General features: G+C 39.5%; 1 protein-coding gene across 2 annotated transcripts in view; it reads left to right on the forward strand.

Annotated features, from left to right (window-relative positions):
• LOC133613895 (kinesin heavy chain-like) overlaps nucleotides 1-20053 on the forward strand; it is an 84628-nt gene that overhangs the window by 56494 nt on the left and 8081 nt on the right. For both annotated transcript variants that reach the window (XM_061971788.2, XM_061971789.1), the window contains 7 exons: nucleotides 6488-6605; nucleotides 6689-6765; nucleotides 12535-12644; nucleotides 12707-12808; nucleotides 12878-12938; nucleotides 15270-15338; nucleotides 15486-15590. In XM_061971788.2, the coding sequence (XP_061827772.1) occupies nucleotides 6488-6605; nucleotides 6689-6765; nucleotides 12535-12644; nucleotides 12707-12808; nucleotides 12878-12938; nucleotides 15270-15338; nucleotides 15486-15590 (642 nt within the window). The remainder of the gene's footprint in view (nucleotides 1-6487; nucleotides 6606-6688; nucleotides 6766-12534; nucleotides 12645-12706; nucleotides 12809-12877; nucleotides 12939-15269; nucleotides 15339-15485; nucleotides 15591-20053) is intronic.

A 20053-nucleotide genomic window follows, 5' to 3' on the forward strand; every position in this document is an offset into this window, starting at 1 on the left:
CAATCTACAGAATGTGTCATTTCATGTTACCATGCTATTTACTAATGTAAAAAAAATTGGGCCATATTATTATTGCTCATACTTCAACTTTTATTATAGTTCTTCTAGCTTATTCTGCCGCGATTAATGCGAGACGAACCGGCCAAAGAGCCCCCACATATGTTATACCGTCGAAAAGGTCTCGCTTGCACCGACAGCGGCATTTATAGTTGGGAACATTTTGTGTTACCACGGCGACGCTAATTACGAATCTCAAAAAAATTGGGCCAATGTAATGGGTACATACCTTTTTAAATGGAGGACTGCTTTGAGACAAACGGCAAAAAGACAAGATTACCTCCTCTTGTAGCTCAGCCACTCTTTTACGTAGCTCGGTGCGTAACGTCTCATTTTGTTAGCACACTTGTCTACTTTAACCCGGGCTAAAAAGTTTTGACGTCCACATCTCAAAGGAGAAGATGAATGGACGGCCTATTACAACGAGGCCATCGAGGAGCGCCTTAGGGAGCCCTTGGAACTTGTGGTACTAATTAAATCTACAGAATGTGTCATTTCATGTTACCATGCTTTTTACAAATGTAAAAAAAATTGGGCCATATTATTATTGCTCATACTTCAACTTTTATTATAGTTCTTCTGTCTTATTCTGCCGCGATTAATACGAGACAAACCGGCCAACAAACCCCCACATATGTTATACCGTCGAAAAGGTCTCGCTCACACCAACAGCGGCATTTATAGTTGGGAACATTTTGTGTTACCACGGCGACGCTATTTACGAATCTCAAAAAAATTGGGCCAATGTAATGGGTACATACCTTTTTAAATGGAGGACTGCTTTGAGACAAACGGCAAAAAGACAAGCTGACCTCCTCTTGTAGCTCAGCCACTCTTTTACGTAGCTCGGTGCGTAACGTCTCATTTTGTTAGCACACTTGTCTACTTTAACCCGGGCTAAAAAGTTTTGACGTCCACATCTCAAAGGAGAAGATGGATGGACGGCCTATTACAACGAGGCCATCGAGGAGCGCCTTAGGGAGCCCTCGGAACTTGTGCTACTAATTCAATCTACAGAATGTGTCATTTCATGTTACCATGCTATTTACAAATGTAAAAAAAATTGGGCCATATTATTATTGCTCATACTTCAACTTTTATTATAGTTCTTCTATCTTATTCTGCCGCGATTAATGCGAGACGAACCGGCCAACAAACCCCCACATATGTTATACCGTCGAAAAGGTCTCGCTCGCACCGACAGCGGCATTTATAGTTGGGAACATTTCGTGTTACCACGGCGACGCTATTTACGAATTTCCCAAAAATCGGGCCAATTTAAAAGGAGTATTGCTTTGAGACAAACGGCAAAAAGACAAGATTACCTCCTCTTGTAGCTCAGCCACTCTTTTACGTAGCTCGGTGCGTAACGTCTCATTTTGTTAGCACACTTGTCTACTTTAACCCGGGCTAAAAGGTTTTGACGTCCACATCTCAAAGGAGAAGATGAATGGACGGCCTATTACAACGAGGCCATCGAGGAGCGCCTTAGGGAGCCCTCGGAACTTGTGCTACTAATTAAATCTACAGAATGTGTCATTTCATGTTACCATGCTATTTACAAATGTAAAAAAAATTGGGCCATATTATTATTGCTCATACTTCAACTTTTATTATAGTTCTTCTATCTTATTCTGCCGCGATTAATGCGAGACGAACCGGCCAAAGAGCCCCCACATATGTTATACCGTCGAAAAGGTCTCGCTTGCACCGACAGCGGCATTTATAGTTGGGAACATTTCGTGTTACCACGGTGACGCTATTTACGAATTTCCCAAAAATCGGGCCAATTTAATGCATACATACCTTTTTAAATGGAGGATTGCTTTGAGACAAACGGCAAAAAGACAAGATTACCTCCTCTTGTAGCTCAGCCACTCTTTTACGTAGCTCGGTGCGTAACGTCTCATTTTGTTAGCACACTTGTCTACTTTAACCCGGGCTAAAAAGTTTTGACGTCCACATCTCAAAGGAGAAGATGAATGGACGGCCTATTACAACGAGGCCATCGAGGAGCGCCTTAGGGAGCCCTTGGAACTTGTGGTACTAATTAAATCTACAGAATGTGTCATTTCATGTTACCATGCTTTTTACAAATGTAAAAAAAATTGGGCCATATTATTATTGCTCATACTTCAACTTTTATTATAGTTCTTCTATCTTATTCTGCCGCGATTAATGCGAGACGAACCGGCCAACAAACCCCCACATATGTTATACCGTCGAAAAGGTCTCGCTCGCACCAACAGCGGCATTTATAGTTGGGAACATTTCGTGTTACCACGGCGACGCTATTTACGAATCTCAAAAAAATTGGGCCAATGTAATGGGTACATACCTTTTTAAATGGAGGACTGCTTTGAGACAAACGGCAAAAAGACAAGCTGACCTCTTGTAGCTCAGCCACTCTTTTACGTAGCTCGGTGCGTAACATCTCATTTTGTTAGCCCACTTCTCTGCTTTAACCCGGGCTAAAAAGTTTTGACTTCCACATCTCAAAGGAGAAGATGGATGGACGGCCTATTACAACGAGGCCATCGAGGAGCGCCTTAGGGAGCCCTCGGAACTCGTGGTACTAATTCAATCTACAGAATGTGTCATTTCATGTTACCATGCTATTTACTAATGTAAAAAAAATTGGGCCATATTATTATTGCTCATACTTCAACTTTTATTATAGTTCTTCTAGCTTATTCTGCTGCGATTAATACGAGACAAACCGGCCAACAAACCCCCACATATGTTATACCGTCGAAAAGGTCTCGCTCACACCAACAGCGGCATTTATAGTTGGGAACATTTTGTGTTACCACGGCGACGCTATTTACGAATCTCAAAAAAATTGGGCCAATGTAATGGGTACATACCTTTTTAAATGGAGGATTGCTTTGAGACAAACGGCAAAAAGACAAGATTACCTCCTCTTGTAGCTCAGCCACTCTTTTACGTAGCTCGGTGCGTAACGTCTCATTTTGTTAGCCTACTTCTCTACTTTAAAGTTTTGACGTCCACATCTCAAAGGAGAAGATGAATGGACGGCCTATTACAGGGGTCGGCAACCCGCGGCTCCGGAGCCGCATTCTTTGATCACTCTGATGCGGCTCAGCAGCTTACTTGCTGAACCCCCCAATTTTCCCGTGAGACTTCCGGATTTCGGTGCCTCTCGCAGAAAACTCCCGGGATTAATATTCACCGATTTTCACCCTTACGGCTACAATAAGGGCGTGCCATGATGGTATACCATTTGGCGCCCTCTATAAACTGTATCAACAGAGTGCCAGCCCAACACTTGTTAAACAATACACATCTTCTGCTTGCACACGTACGTGACTGCAAGGCATACTTGGTCAACAGCCACACAGGTTATACTGACGGTGGCCATATAAAACAACTTTAACACTCTTACTAATAATCAATCAATCAATCAATCTTTATTTATATAGCCCTAAATCACAAGTGTCTCAAAGGGCTGCACAAGCCACAACGACATCCTCGGTACAAAGCCCACATACGGGCAAGGAAAAACTCACCCCAGTGGGACGTCGATGTGAATGACTATGAGAAACCTTGGAGAGGACCGCATATGTGGGTAACCCCCCCCCCTCTAGGGGAGACCGAAAGCAATGGATGTCGAGTGGGTCTGACATAATATTGTGAGAGTCCAGTCCATAGTGGATCCAACATAATAGTAAGAGTCCAGTCCATAGTGGGGCCAGCAGGACACCATCCCGAGCGGAGACGGGTCAGCAGCGTAGAGATGTTCCCAGCCGATGCACAGGCGAGCGGTCCACCCCGGGTCCCGACTCTGGACAGCCAGCACTTCATCCATGGCCATCGGACCTGTGCCGCCCCCCCCCCCCCCTCAAGGAAAAGGGGAGCAGAGGAGAAAAGAAAAGAAACGGCAGATCAACTGGCCCAACAGGGGGGCTATTTAAAGGCTAGAGTATACAAATGAGTTTTAAGATGGGACTTAAATGCTTCTACTGAGGTAGCATCTCTAATTGTTACCGGGAGGGCATTCCATAGTACTGGAGCCCGAATAGAAAACGCTCTATAGCCCGCAGACTTTTTTTGGGCTCTGGGAATCACTAATAAGCCGGAGTTCTTTGAACGCAGATTTCTTGCCGGGACATATGGTACAATACAATCGACAAGATAGGACGGAGCTAGACCGTGTAGTATTTTATACGTAAGTAGTAAAACCTTAAAGTCACTTCTTAAGTGCACAGGAAGCCAGTGCAGGTGAGCCAGTATAGGCGTAATATGATCAAACTTTCTTGTTCTTGTCAAAAGTCTAGCAGCCGCATTTTGTACCAACTGTAATTTTTTAATGCTAGACATAGGGAGACCCGAAAATAATACGTTACAGTAGTCGAGACGAGACGTAACGAACGCATGAATAATGATCTCAGCGTCGCTAGTGGATAAAATAGAACGAATTTTAGCGATATTACGGAGATGAAAGAAGGCCGTTTTAGTAACACTCTTAATGTGTGATTCAAACGAGAGAGTTGGGTGGAAGATAATACCCAGATTCTTTACTGATTCGCCTTGTGTAATTGTTTGGTTGTCAAATGTTAAGGTGGTATTATTAAATAAATGTCGGTGTTTAGCAGGACCGATAATCAGCATTTCCGTTTTCTTGGCGTTGAGTTGCAAGAAGTTAGCGGACATCCAATGTTTAATTTCATTAAGACACGCCTCCAGCTGACTACAATCCGGCGTGTTGGTCAGCCTTAGGGGCATGTAGAGTTGGGTGTCATCAGCATAGCAATGAAAGCTAACACCGTATTTGCGTATGATGTCGCCTAGCGGCAGCATGTAAATACTAAAGAGTGCAGGGCCAAGAACCGAACCCTGAGGAACTCCGCACGTTACCTTAACATAGTCAGAGGTCACATTATTATGGGAGACGCATTGCATCCTGTCAGTAAGATAAGAGTTAAACCACGACAAGGCTAAGTCTGACATACCAATACGTGTTTTGATACGCTCTAATAAAATATTATGATCGACGGTATCGAAAGCAGCGCTAAGATCAAGAAGCAGCAACATAGATGACGCATCAGAATCCATCGTCAGCAGTAGATCATTAGTCATTTTTGCGAGGGCTGTCTCCGTAGAGTGATTTGCCCTGAAACCGGATTGAAAAGGTTCACAGAGATTGTTAGACACTAAGTGTTCATTTAGCTGCTGTGCGACAATTTTTTCGAGGATTTTCGAAATAAAGGGAAGGTGGGACACCGGTCGGTAGTTTACCATGAGGTCAGGATCAAGGTTAGGTCTTTTGAGCAGAGGATGAATAACCGCTTTCTTGAATGCTAGGGGAACAGTGCCAGAGGAAATAATAATAATGCGCCACACTTTGAACCAAAACCAAACAAGAATGACAAACACATTTCGGGAGAACATCTGCACCTTAACACAACATAAACACAACAGAACAAACACCCAGAATCCCATGCAGCCCTGACTCTTCCGGGCTACATTATACACCCCTGCTACCACCAAACCCCGCCCCCACCCCAACCCTGCTCCCTCACACATCAAACCCCCCCCCCCTGTGCGTCGGTTGAAGTGGGCAGGGTTTGGTAGCGGGGGGGGAGTGTATAATGTATCCCGAAAGAGTTAGGGCTGCATGGGATTCTGGGTATTTGTCCTGTTGTGTTTATGTTGTGTTACGGTGCGGATGTTCTCCTGAAATGTGTTTGTCATTCTTGTTTGGTGTGGGTTCACAGTGTGGCGCATTATTAGTAAGAGTGTTAAAGTTTTTTGTTTTTTTTCATACCGCCACCGTCAGTGTGAGCTGTGTGGTTGTTGACTAAGTATGCCATGCGTGAGCAAAGCGAAAGCCCCATACAACGTGTGGCTGATCAGGCACGCTGACTGTAGTGGGTGCTATATACTGTACCATGACGGCACGCATGACGCTGACAAGCGCCATTAGATAAAAACCCGCGTGCCGCACCAGTTTTCAAATTCCACATAAAGGTCGCACCAGTTTTCAAATTCCACATAAAGGTGTGGGCAGCGTGTCTGAGACCCCTGGTTATACATAGTACAAAGCAAAAAAAAAAAACTTCGTATGCGTTATTTCATTTAAAATTTCAAAAAAATTTTGCGGCTCCCATTGTTTTCTATAATTTGTGAAACTGGTCAAAATGGCTCTTTGACTGGTAAAGGTTGCCGACCCCTGGCCTATTACAACGAGGACATCGAGAAGCGTCTTAGGGACAGATTTAGCAAACTCTGTACCTAAAATTTAGAACTGAAGAAGCCTTTTAGATGAAAGGTGAAACGTCTTCTCAAACAAGAGGTCCAGTTGTCTTGATTCTACTTGTGCATGTTAGTACTTGTTGTTTTCTACGAACAGAACAATTGTCTGACAATGGATAATGAGTGGTATTACCTTCGTATGGTTTGTTTGAAGCTTGAGGTGAAGATGTCGTCGCTGATAGAAGACCTCCACAAGATGGAGCTCACCAAACGACAGCTGGAGGAAAGTCAAGATGCTCTCATGGAGGAAGTGGCCAAGCTTCGGGCTCAAGGTTGGAGATGCGTACCACCTGTATGATGGTTCATGCTGTCCTATGATTGGCTGACAGTCTAATGTTGTGGTGTTGCTGTGAAGATCAAATACAGCAGGTGAGCGTGATGGACAAAGAGAAAGAACACCTGAGTCGCCTGAAAGATGCTGTGGACATGAAGGTAGATATATATATATATATATACATATATACAGGTAAAAGCCAGTAAATTAGAATATTTTGAAAAACTTGATTTATTTCAGTAGTTGCATTCAAAAGGTGTAACTTGTACATTATATTTATTCATTGCACACAGACTGATGCATTCAAATGTTTATTTCATTTAATTTTGATGATTTGAAGTGGCAACAAATGAAAATCCAAAATTCCGTGTGTCACAAAATTAGAATATTACTTAAGGCTAATACAAAAAAGGGATTTTTAGAAATGTTGGCCAACTGAAAAGTATGAAAATGAAAAATATGAGCATGTACAATACTCAATACTTGGTTGGAGCTCCTTTTGCCTCAATTACTGCGTTAATGCGGCGTGGCATGGAGTCGATGAGTTTCTGGCACTGCTCAGGTGTTATGAGAGCCCAGGTTGCTCTGATAGTGGCCTTCAACTCTTCTGCGTTTTTGGGTCTGGCATTCTGCATCTTCCTTTTCACAATACCCCACAGATTTTCTATGGGGCTAAGGTCAGGGGAGTTGGCGGGCCAATTTAGAACAGAAATACCATTGTCCGTAAACCAGGCACGGGTAGATTTTGCGCTGTGTGCAGGCGCCAAGTCCTGTTGGAACTTGAAATCTCCATCTCCATAGAGCAGGTCAGCAGCAGGAAGCATGAAGTGCTCTAAAACTTGCTGGTAGACGGCTGCGTTGACCCTGGATCTCAGGAAACAGAGTGGACCGACACCAGCAGATGACATGGCACCCCAAACCATCACCCAACCATGCAAATTTTGCATTTCCTTTGGAAATCGAGGTCCCAGAGTCTGGAGGAAGACAGGAGAGGCACAGGATCCACGTTGCCTGAAGTCTAGTGTAAAGTTTCCACCATCAGTGATGGTTTGGGGTGCCATGTCATCTGCTGGTGTCGGTCCACTCTGTTTCCTGAGATCCAGGGTCAACGCAGCCGTCTACCAGCAAGTTTTAGAGCACTTCATGCTTCCTGCTGCTGACCTGCTCTATGGAGATGGAGATTTCAAGTTCCAACAGGACTTGGCGCCTGCACACAACGCAAAATCTACCCGTGCCTGGTTTACGGACCATGGTATTTCTGTTCTAAATTGGCCCGCCAACTCCCCTGACCTTAGCCCCATAGAAAATCTGTGGGGTATTGTGAAAAGGAAGATGCAGAATGCCAGACCCAAAAACGCAGAAGAGTTGAAGGCCACTATCAGAGCAACCTGGGCTCTCATAACACCTGAGCAGTGCCAGAAACTCATCGACTCCATGCCACGCCGCATTAACGCAGTAATTGAGGCAAAAGGAGCTCCAACCAAGTATTGAGTATTGTACATGCTCATATTTTTCATTTTCATACTTTTCAGTTGGCCAACATTTCTAAAAATCCCTTTTTTGTATTAGCCTTAAGTAATATTCTAATTTTGTGACACACGGAATTTTGGATTTTCATTTGTTGCCACTTCAAATCATCAAAATTAAATGAAATAAACATTTGAATGCATCAGTCTGTGTGCAATGAATAAATATAATGTACAAGTTACACCTTTTGAATGCAATTACTGAAATAAATCAAGTTTTTCAAAATATTCTAATTTACTGGCTTTTACCTGTACATATATACAGTGGACATACACGTGTAAAGAACGTCATGGCTGTCTTGAGTTTCTAATCATTTCTACAACTCTTATTTGTTTGTGATGTAGTGATTGGAGCACATACTTGTTGCTCACAAAAAACTTCTTTTATGAATTTATTATGGGTCTACTGAAAACGTGACCAATCAAAAGTATACATACAGCAATGTTAATATTTGCTTACATGTCCCTTGGCAAGTTTACCTGCAATAGGGCGCTTTTGGTAGCCATCCACAAGCTTCTGCTTGACCACTTGACCACTAAATTGCTGCAGTTCAGCTAAATGTGTTGTTTTTCTGACATGGACTTGTTTCTTCAGCATTGTCCACACGTTTTAAGTCAGGACTTTGGGAAGGCCATTCTAAAACCTTCATTCTAGCCTGATTTGATTGAACACTGCTCCACTCACCCTCCCAGGGGGTGATCAAGGGTGATGGGTCAAATGCAGAGAATAATTTAGTGTGTGTGTGACTTTAACTTTAACTTTATTTAGCCATTCCTTTACCACTTTTGAGGTGTGTTTGGTGTCATAGGCGCCGATCTACATTTCTGCCAGTGGGTATATGGTATTAGTGTTGTCCCGATACCAATATTTTGGTACCGGTACCGGTACCAAAAGTATTTCTGTACTTTTCTAAATAAAAGGGGACCACAAAAATTGTCATTATTGGCTTTATTTTAACAAAAAATGTTAGTGTACATGAAACATATGTTTATTATTGTCATTTAGTCCTTAAATAAAATAGTGAACATACAAGACAACTTGTCTTTTAGTAGTAAGTAAACAAACAAAGACTCCTAATTAGTCTATGCAGTAACATATTGTGTCATTTATACACCTATTATTTTGTACACATTATGAGGGACAAACTGTAAAAATTGATTATTAATCTACTTGTTCATTTACTGTTAATATCTGCTTATTTTCTTTTTTAACATGTTCTATCTACACTTCTGTTAAAATGTAATAATCACTTATTCTTCTCTTCTTTGATACTTGACATTAGTTTTGGATGATACCACACATTTAGGTATCAATCCGATACCAAGTAGTTACAGGATCATACATTGGTCATATTCAAAGTCCTCATGTGTCCAGGGACGTATTTACTGACTTTATAAACATAATATACATTTAAAAAAAAAACGAAATATTTTGTGATGTTAAAAAATATCAATGTAATCATAGTAGTATCGACTAGATACGCTATTGTACGTGGTATCATTACAGTGGATGTTAGGTGTAGATCCACCAATGGCATTTGTTTATATTGTAGCGTCCCGGAAAAGTTGGTGCTGCAGGGAATTCTGGGAATTTGTTCTGTAGTGTTTATGTTGTGTTGTGGTGCAAATATTCTTCCAAAAATGTGTTTGTTGTTGTTGTTTAGTGTGGTTTCACTATATGGCACATATTTATGCCAATGTTGTTTAGTGTGGTTTCACTATATGGCACATGTTTATGGCAGTGTTGTTTAGTGTGGTTTCACTATATGGCACATGTTTATGACAGTGTTGTTTAGTGTGGTTTCACTATATGGCACATGTTTATGGCAGTGTTGTTTAGTGTGGTTTCACTATATGGCACATGTTTATGACAGTGTTGTTTAGATGACAGTGTTGTTTAGTGTGGTTTCACTATATGGCACATGTTTATGGCAGTGTTGTTTAGTGTGGTTTCACTATATGGCACATGTTTATGACAGTGTTGTTTAGATGACAGTGTTGTTTAGTGTGGTTTCACTATATGGCACATGTTTATGGCAGTGTTGTTTAGTGTGGTTTCACTATCTGGCACAAATTTATGACAGTGTTGTTTAGTGTGGTTTCACTATACGGCACATGTTTATGACAGTGTTGGCATGGTTCAAACTGCCACCCTTAGTGTGACATGTATGGCTGTTGACTTTGTTTATGCGGTCACAGCACACAGCACATAGGGCTGTGAGCGCACCTGTTTTGTATTCGCACACACAAATTGGCACAATCAACCACGGACGCTTTTCAGCTGTGCGTGTCAGCCTTCAATAATGAAAACAGCCGTTTAGGAAATAAGACAGTTCGGCCAAACGCAATAATTGAGGGCACATCTTAAAATGTATAATTAAACTTTAATTAAGCAAAAATATGATTTATTCGATTACTCGATTAATCGATCGGGATATTCGATAGAATACTCAATTACTAAAATATTCAATAGCTGCAGCTCTAATATATGTATATACACACGTGTGTGTGTGTGTGTGTGTGTGTGTGTGTGTGTATATATATATATATATATATATTATTCACATGTGAATAATGCTGCATAATAGACTGTATTTATATTATTCACATGTGAATAATTCTGTATAATAGACTGTATTTATATTATTCACATGTGAATAATGCTGTATAATAGACTGTATTTATGTTATTCACCTGTGAATAATGCTGTATAATAGACTGTATTTATATTATTCACATGTGAATAATGCTGTATAATACACTGTATGTATATTATTCACATGTGAATAATGCTGTATAATTGACTATGTATTTATATTATTCACAAGTGAATAATGCTGTATAATACTGTATTTATATTATTCACATGTGAATAATGCTGTATAATACTGTGTTTATATTATTCACATGTGAATAATGCTGTATAATACTGTGTTTATATTATTCACATGTGAATAATTCTGTATAATAGACTGTATTTATATTATTCACATGTGAATAATGCTGTATAATAGACTGTATTTATATTATTCACATGTGAATAATTCTGTATAATAGACTGTATTTATATTATTCACATGTGAATAATGCTGTATAATAGACTGTATTTATATTATTCACATGTGAATAATGCTGTATAATAGACTGTATTTATGTTATTCACATGTGAATAATGCTGTCTAATAGACTGTATTTGTTATTCACATGTGAATAATGCTGTATAATAGACTGTATTTCTGTTATTCACATGTGAATAATGCTGTATAATAGACTGTATTTATATTATTCACATGTGAATAATGCTGTATACTAGACTGTATAATATTAACATGTGAATAATGTTGTATAATAGACTGTATTTGTTATTCACATGTGAATAATGCTGTCTAATAGACTGTATTTACATTATTCACATGTGAATAATGCTGTATAATAGACTGTATGTATATTATTCACATGTGAATAATGCTGTATAATAGACTGTATTTATATTATTCACAAGTGAATAATGCTGTATAATACTGTATTTATATTATTCACATGTGAATAATGCTGTATAATACTGTTTATATTATTCACATGTGAATAATGCTGTATAATAGACTGTATTTATATTATTCACATGTGAATAATGCTGTCTAATAGACAGTATTTATGTTATTCACATGTGAATAATGCTGTATAATAGACTGTATTTCTGTTATTCACATGTGAATAATGCTGTATAATAGACTGTATTTATATAATTCACATGTGAATAATGCTGTATAATAGACTGTATTTATGTTATTCACATGTGAATAATGCTGTATAATAGACTGTATTTATATTATTCACATTTGAATAATGCTGTATAATAGACTGTATTTATATTATTCACATGTGAATAATGCTGTATAATAGACTGTATTTATATTATTCACATGTGAATAATGCTGTATAATAGACTGTATTTATATTATTCACAAGTGAATAATGCTGTATAATACTGTATTTATATTATTCACATGTGAATAATGCTGTATAATACTGTGTTTATATTATTCACATGTGAATAATGCTGTATAATAGACTGTATTTATGTTATTCACATGTGAATAATGCTGTATAATAGACTGTATTTATGTTATTCACATGTGAATAATGCTGTATAATAGACTGTATTTATATTATTCACCTCACAAAAGTTTTGCTTTATTTTTGAAAGCATTCTAAAATAAATACTTACACATATCCTGTTGTGTTAGAGATGGAAATGTTCCAATCAGGTTTTATGCTGATCATCTATGGGTGAAATACAGATGTTAATTATTACAACATTTTTTATGGTGACTTTTTTCATTCCTTCATATGCAGTGATTACTGTGATAGCAATACTTGGTTCTCCTGTGGTGTCCCCAGAGAACACTGGAGGAACAGATGGAGAACCACAGAGAGGTCCATAACAAACACTTGTCCCGCCTCCGAGACGAGATCGAGCAGAAGCAGAGAATCAACGAGCAGCTCAGAGAGTACGGACTTCTCCAAGAACAAGATGAGGTTTGGGATCGAGGGCTAAACTACTTTCTTTCAGTTTGAACGAGACCTTGCAGTTGGACGTCAGGAGGCTTCAAGCCGACGTGGACAAAGTGAGAGGTGAAGAGCGCAGCAAAGACGAGAAGCTCAAACAACTGCTGTAAGATCTTTTTGTCACCATCACATGGTCTCTGCTGGTCTGGTCTCCATGACCTCCTCTGCCCTTCAGATCCCTGCAGGAGAAGAGACGACAAGCCAAGGAGGACCTTCAGGGCCTGGAGGAGACTGTGGTTTGTAGAGGAGACGACTCCTTCCTCAAACCTCCCTTTTCACCCCAAATATGTTCCTCAAACCTCCCTTTTCATCCCAAATATGTTCCTCAAACCTCCCTTTTCATCCCAAATATGTTCCTCAAACCTCCCTTTTCACCCCAAATATGTTCCTCAAACCTCCCTTTTCATCCCAAATATGTTTCTCAAACCTCCCTTTTCATCCCAAATATGTTCCTCAAACCTCCCTTTTCACCCCAAATATGTTCCTCAAACCTCCCTTTTCATCCCAAATATGTTCCTCAAACCTCCCTTTTCATCCCAAATATGTTCCTCAAACCTCTCTTTTCATCCCAAATATGTTCCTCAAACCTCCCTTTTCACCCCAAATATGTTCCTCAAACCTCCCTTTTCATCCCAAATATGTTCCTAAAACCTCCCTTTTCATCCCAAATATGTTCCTCAAACCTCCCTTTTCACCCCAAATATGTTCCTCAAACCTCCCTTTTCACCCCAAATATGTTCCTCAAACCTCCCTTTTCATCCCAAATATGTTCCTCAAACCTCCCTTTTCATCCCAAATATGTTCCTCAAACCTCCCTTTTCATCCCAAATATGTTCCTCAAACCTCCCTTTTCATCCCAAATATGTTCCTCAAACCTCCCTTTTCACCCCAAATATGTTCCTCAAACCTCCCTTTTCATCCCAAATATGTTCCTCAAACCTCCCCTTCACCCCAAATATGTTCCTCAAACCTCCCTTTTCATCCCAAATATGTTCCTCAAACCTCCCTTTTCATCCCAAATATGTTCCTCAAACCTCCCTTTTCATCCCAAATATGTTCCTCAAACCTCCCTTTTCATCCCAAATATGTTCCTCAAACCTCCCTTTTCATCCCAAATATGTTCCTCAAACCTCCCTTTTCATCCCAAATATGTTCCTCAAACCTCCCTTTTCATCCCAAATATGTTCCTCAAACCTCCCTTTTCATCCCAAATATGTTCCTCAAACCTCCCTTTTCATCCCAAATATGTTCCTCAAACCTCCCTTTTCACCCCAAATATGTTCCTCAAACCTCCCTTTTCATCCCAAATATGTTCCTCAAACCTCCCTTTTCACCCCATATATGTTCCTCAAACCTCCCTTTTCACCCCAAATATGTTCCTCAAACCTCCCTTTTCACCCCAAATATGTTCCTCAAACCTCCCTTTTCACCCCAAATATGTTCCTCAAACCTCCCTTTTCATCCCAAATATGTTCCTCAAACCTCCCTTTTCATCCCAAATATGTTCCTCAAACCTCCCTTTTCACCCCAAATATGTTCCTCAAACCTCCCTTTTCATCCCAAATATGTTCCTCAAACCTCCCTTTTCACCCCAAATATGTTCCTCAAACCTCCCTTTTCATCCCAAATATGTTCCTCAAACCTCCCTTTTCATCCCAAATATGTTCCTCAAACCTCCCTTTTCATCCCAAATATGTTCCTCAAACCTCCCTTTTCACCCCAAATATGTTCCTCAAACCTCCCTTTTCATCCCAAACATGTTCCTCAAACCTCCCTTTTCATCCCAAATATGTTCCTCAAACCTCCCTTTTCATCCCAAATATGTTCCTCAAACCTCCCTTTTCATCCCAAATATGTTCCTCAAACCTCCCTTTTCATCCCAAATATGTTCCTCAAACCTCCCTTTTCATCCAATATGTTCCTCAAACCTCCCTTTTCATCCCAAATATGTTCCTCAAACCTCCCTTTTCATCCCAAATATGTTCCTCAAACCTCCCTTTTCACCCCAAATATGTTCCTCAAACCTCCCTTTTCACCCCAAATATGTTCCTCAAACCTCCCTTTTCATCCCAAATATGTTCCTCAAACCTCCCTTTTCACCCCAAATATGTTCCTCAAACCTCCCTTTTCATCCCAAATATGTTCCTCAAACCTCCCTTTTCACCCCAAATATGTTCCTCAAACCTCCCTTTTCATCCCAAATATGTTCCTCAAACCTCCCTTTTCATCCCAAATATGTTCCTCAAACCTCCCTTTTCATCCCAAACATGTTCCTCAAACCTCCCTTTTCACCCCAAACATGTTCCTCAAACCTCCCTTTTCATCCCAAATATGTTCCTCAAACCTCCCTTTTCATCCCAAATATGTTCCTCAAACCTCCCTTTTCACCCCAAATATGTTCCTCAAACCTCCCTTTTCACCCCAAATATGTTCCTCAAACCTCCTTTTTCATCCCAAATATGTTCCTCAAACCTCCCTTTTCATCCCAAATATGTTCCTCAAACCTCCCTTTTCATCCCAAATATGTTCCTCAAACCTCACTTTTCACCCCAAATATATGTTGGCAGGTCAAAGAGCTCCAGACACTCAGCAGCCTGAGAAAGATCTTCATTCAGGACATCAGCAGCCACTTCAGCGTGAGTACACGCCACACCTGTGGTCAGGGTTAGCTTGTCATGATCCTCCCCTTTTTCTTTCATGTGGTCATGGTAGATGTTTCCATGTTTTAGATGCTTCAAATTGTGTGTGTGTGTGTGTGTGCGTGTGCGTGTGTGTGTGTGTAGTGTCCTGACAGCGATGGTGATGATGGCGGTGGCAGTCTGGCTCAGAGGCAAAGAATCATCTTCTTAGAAAACACCTTGGAGCAGCTGAGTAAAGTCCATAAGCAGGTGAGCCAATCACATGACAGTTTAGCTCATTAAGACCCGCCCCCACTCAGCAAGTTCAGTCCCCCTGTATTTGGGCTATTGTGTGGAAAAAGGGACTAAGTATATGAAATACATAATTAGCATTTAAATTGATGCATTACATTAAATCATTATTATTACAAACATTTTTTTACATTTGAACAACAACCTTAAAGCAGAATTGCACTTTAAAATTTTTTTTTTTTAAATAAAATAAAATTTCAAAAAATATATGTGTGTATATACATGTATGTATATATATATACACACACATGTATATGTACATACATATATATATATATGTACATATATATATGTAAATATATATGTATATATATATACCGTATTTTCCGCACCATAAGGCGCCCTGGGTTAAAAGCCGCGCCTTCAATGAACGGCATATTTCAAAACTTTGTCCACCTATAAGCCGCCCGGTGTTGTAAGCCGCGTCTAACTGCGCTAAAGGAATGTCAAAAAAAACAGTCAGATAGGTCAGTCAAACTTTAATAATATATTAAAAACCAGTGTTCTAACAACTCTGTTCACTCCCAAAATGTACGCAAATGTGCAATCACAAACATACGTATATCAACATGGACAGAGCTGCGTGAAAAAAGCCACCCGGCCTCTTCGCGTAAACTTAAACTTACCTTAACCACTCGCTCATCTTTTCTTCATCCATCCCTTCGAGTTAGCTTTTATTATGACGCCGGCTGGAAAGGTCTCTTTTGGCAAGGTCTTCCTTTTGAATATCACCATGGGTGGAAGTTTCTGGCCATTAGCATGGCAAGCTAGAACCACAGTGAAGGATGACTTCTCATTCCCTGTGGTGCGAATATTCACCGTACGTGCTCCCGTTGTATCCACAGTGCGGTTCACAGGAATATCAGTTGCTGTGAAATAGTAATCCGTGTGCGGATGGAGAGATTGCGTCTTTTCATGAACCGGATACCTGTCGCTTAGTAGGAGCCATTTTGTGGTCTTTACAGATGTAAACACACAAAGGAAATGAAACGTACGGTGATATCCGCGCGCTTTTTCTTCTTCTACGCGGGCGGGTGGTTGCTTACAGTAGAAGAAGAAGCGCTTCCTGTTCTATGGGGGCGGGTGCTTACCTTGGCGGTTGCTTGCGTAGAAGAAGAAGCGCTTCCTGTTCTACCGGGAAAAAAGATGGCGGCTGTTTACCGAAGTTGCGAGACCGAAACTTTATGAAAATGAATCTTAATATTTATCCATATATAAAGCGCACCGGGTTATAAGGCGCACTGTCAGCTTTTGAGAAAATTTGTGGTTTTTAGGTGCGCCTTATAGTGCGGAAAATACGGTATATATATATAATGTACATATATATATATACATACATGTATATACACACACACACACATATATATATATATATATATATATATATATATATATATATATATATACATATATATGCACATATAGATACATATTTATATATATATATATATATATATATATATATATATATGTATGTATGTATGTATGTATATATATATGTATGTATATATATATATATATATATATATATATGTATGTATATATATATATATACATATATATATATATATATATATATATATATATATATATATATGTGTATATATATATGTGTATATATCAGGGACGTGCAGTCACTAGAGGCAGGTGAGGCCCCATGGAAAAAAAAAAAATGTAAACCTTTTTTTTTTTTATTAAATTGTTATCTGTATCCAGTGATTATACTATAAAGTTATTTTCCATTTAACTTCACCCGTTTTAGATTATTTTTTATTTAAAATCGCTGAATTTTCACCTTTGCCGTTCAAATACTGAGAAGAGACGGTGCGGTGAACAGCAGCCAGTCGAGGCACGTCACTCAGTGCCTCAACATGGATCGCAATGACTCGGCTAACTGCTGGTCTGCTGTGCAGTGAGACTGTATTGCTATATGAATTATATTATACATTTCCATAGTTTAGTTAGCTGAGGTATATAATGTGCAGTGTATTTTGTCAACAACTGTATGTGTGTAAAGTATTTCTTGTGCTAAGCGATCATAAAACGGCTGCAAAAGACGCACTGGCTGAGGCTCCAGTAGCCCCGCCTCCTGCACCCCCGCCATAGAATGCACGGCAACCCCTGACGGGAGTGTTATATCAACTAAAGCCCACACTTAAACTTTCCACGTGCAAGATTGAATCTATTTAAAAAAGTTATTTCATAAGAAGCCAAAAAGTGCAAAACAATAATGTTGGTGTTGGAGGAGTTGTGAATGACTGCAGGGACACAACATTAGGTACACCTGCAGACTGCAGGTGTACCTAATTCACAACTCCTCCAACACCAACATTATTGTTTTTGCACGTTTTGGCTTCTTATTAAATAACTTTTGTAACCTATTTTTATGGGCTTTCCTCTTTGTGATGTTCAGTTCCTGTTATGCGCTGTTATACAGTATATGCCTTGAGCTCTTATTTTGAAGGCGCTAAGAGCGGAAGTGATGTCACGTTGCGGAGGTTTTTGAAAGACGGTAAATAAAGTGGTCCTCGTGTAAACTGGAGCCTCCGTGTTTGTTATTTTGTAGTTTCATACAGTATAGGCGACATTTATAAACCCTCGGTTACACTTTTTTAAATAGATTCAATCTTGCACGTGGAAAGCTTAAGTGAGGGCTTTAGTTGATATAACACTCTCGTCAGGGATTAATCCAGCACAATAGCGGCTCATGGATTTATTTGATAAGCTTTACTTATAAAATATATATACATACATATATACGTATATACACATATAGGTGTATATATATGTATATACATATATATGTATATACGTATTATACATATATGTATGTATATACATATATGTATATATGTATGTATATACATATATGTATGTATATACATATATGTATGTATATACATATATATATGTATATACATATATATGTATGTACGTATATATGTATATATATGTATATATACGTATGTATATACATATATGTATACATAATATATATACATACATACATACATATTTAAGTATATATATATATGTATATACATATATATGTATTTTTAAACATATATATGTATATATATATATGTGTGTATATATCAGTGACGTGCGGTGAGGTTGATGGCTGGTGAGGCACTGACTTCATCACAGTCAGATTTACAAACATATGAACCCTAAAGAGTATCTTATTCACCATTTGATTGGCAGCAGTTAACGGGTTATGTTTAAAAGCTCATACCAGCATTCTTCCCTGCTTGGCACTCAGCATCAAGGCTTGGAATTGGGGGTTAAATCACCAAAAATGATTCCCGGGCGCGGCGCCGCTGCTGCCCACTGCTCCCCTCACCTCCCAGGGGGTGATCAAGGGGATGGGTCAAATGCAGAGGACAAATTTCATTACACCTAGTGTGTGTGTGACAATCATTGCTACTTTAACTTAACTTTAACTTTACACATACAAACTGTAGCACACAAAAAAGCACATTTAATAGAAAAACGTTATTATGGTCTTACCTTTACTTAGAACTGTGCCGCTGTTGTGCTGAATTAATGAACCCCCTGATGGGAGTGTTATATCAACTAAAGCCCTCATTTAAACTTTCCACGTGCAAGATTGAATCTATTTAAAAAAGTGTAACCGAGGGTTTATAAATGTGGCCTATACTGTATGAAACTACAAAATAACAAACACGGAGGCTCCAGTTTACACGAGGACCACTTTATTTACCTTCTTTCAAAAACTTCCGCTCCACTCCAACGTGTCAAAATTCCGCTCTTAGCGCCTTCAAAATAAGAGCTCAAGGCATATACTGTATAACAGCGCATAACAGGAACTTAACATCACAAAGAGGAAAGCCCATGAAAATAGGTTACAAAAGTTGTTTAATAAGAAGCCAAAAAATGCAAAAACAATAATGTTGGTGTTGGAGGAGTTGTGAATTAGGTACACCTGCAGTCTGCAGGTGTACCTAATGTTGTGTCCCTGCAGTCATTTACAACTCCTCCAACACCAACGTCATTGTTTTTGCACTTTTTGGCTTCTTATGAAATAACTTTTTTAAATAGATTCAATCTTGCACGTAGAAAGTTTAAGTGTGGGCTTTAGTTGATATAACACTCCCGTCAGGGGTTGCCGTGCATTCTACGGCGGGGGTGCAGGAGGCGAACCTCAGCCAGTGCGTCTTTTGCAGCCGCTTTATGATCGCTCAGCACAAGAAATACTTTACACACATACAGTTGTTGACAAAATACACTGTACATTATATACCTCAGCTAACTAAACTATGGAAATGTATAATATAATTCATATAGCAATACGGTCTCACTGCACAGCAGGCCAGCAGTTAGCCGAGTCATTGCGCAATCCATGTTGAGGCACTGAGTGACGTGCCTCGACTGGCTGCTGATCACCGCACCGTCTCTTC

This window comes from Nerophis lumbriciformis, linkage group LG13, assembly GCF_033978685.3.
Source record: "Nerophis lumbriciformis linkage group LG13, RoL_Nlum_v2.1, whole genome shotgun sequence".
Classification (NCBI taxonomy): Eukaryota; Metazoa; Chordata; class Actinopteri; order Syngnathiformes; family Syngnathidae; genus Nerophis; species Nerophis lumbriciformis.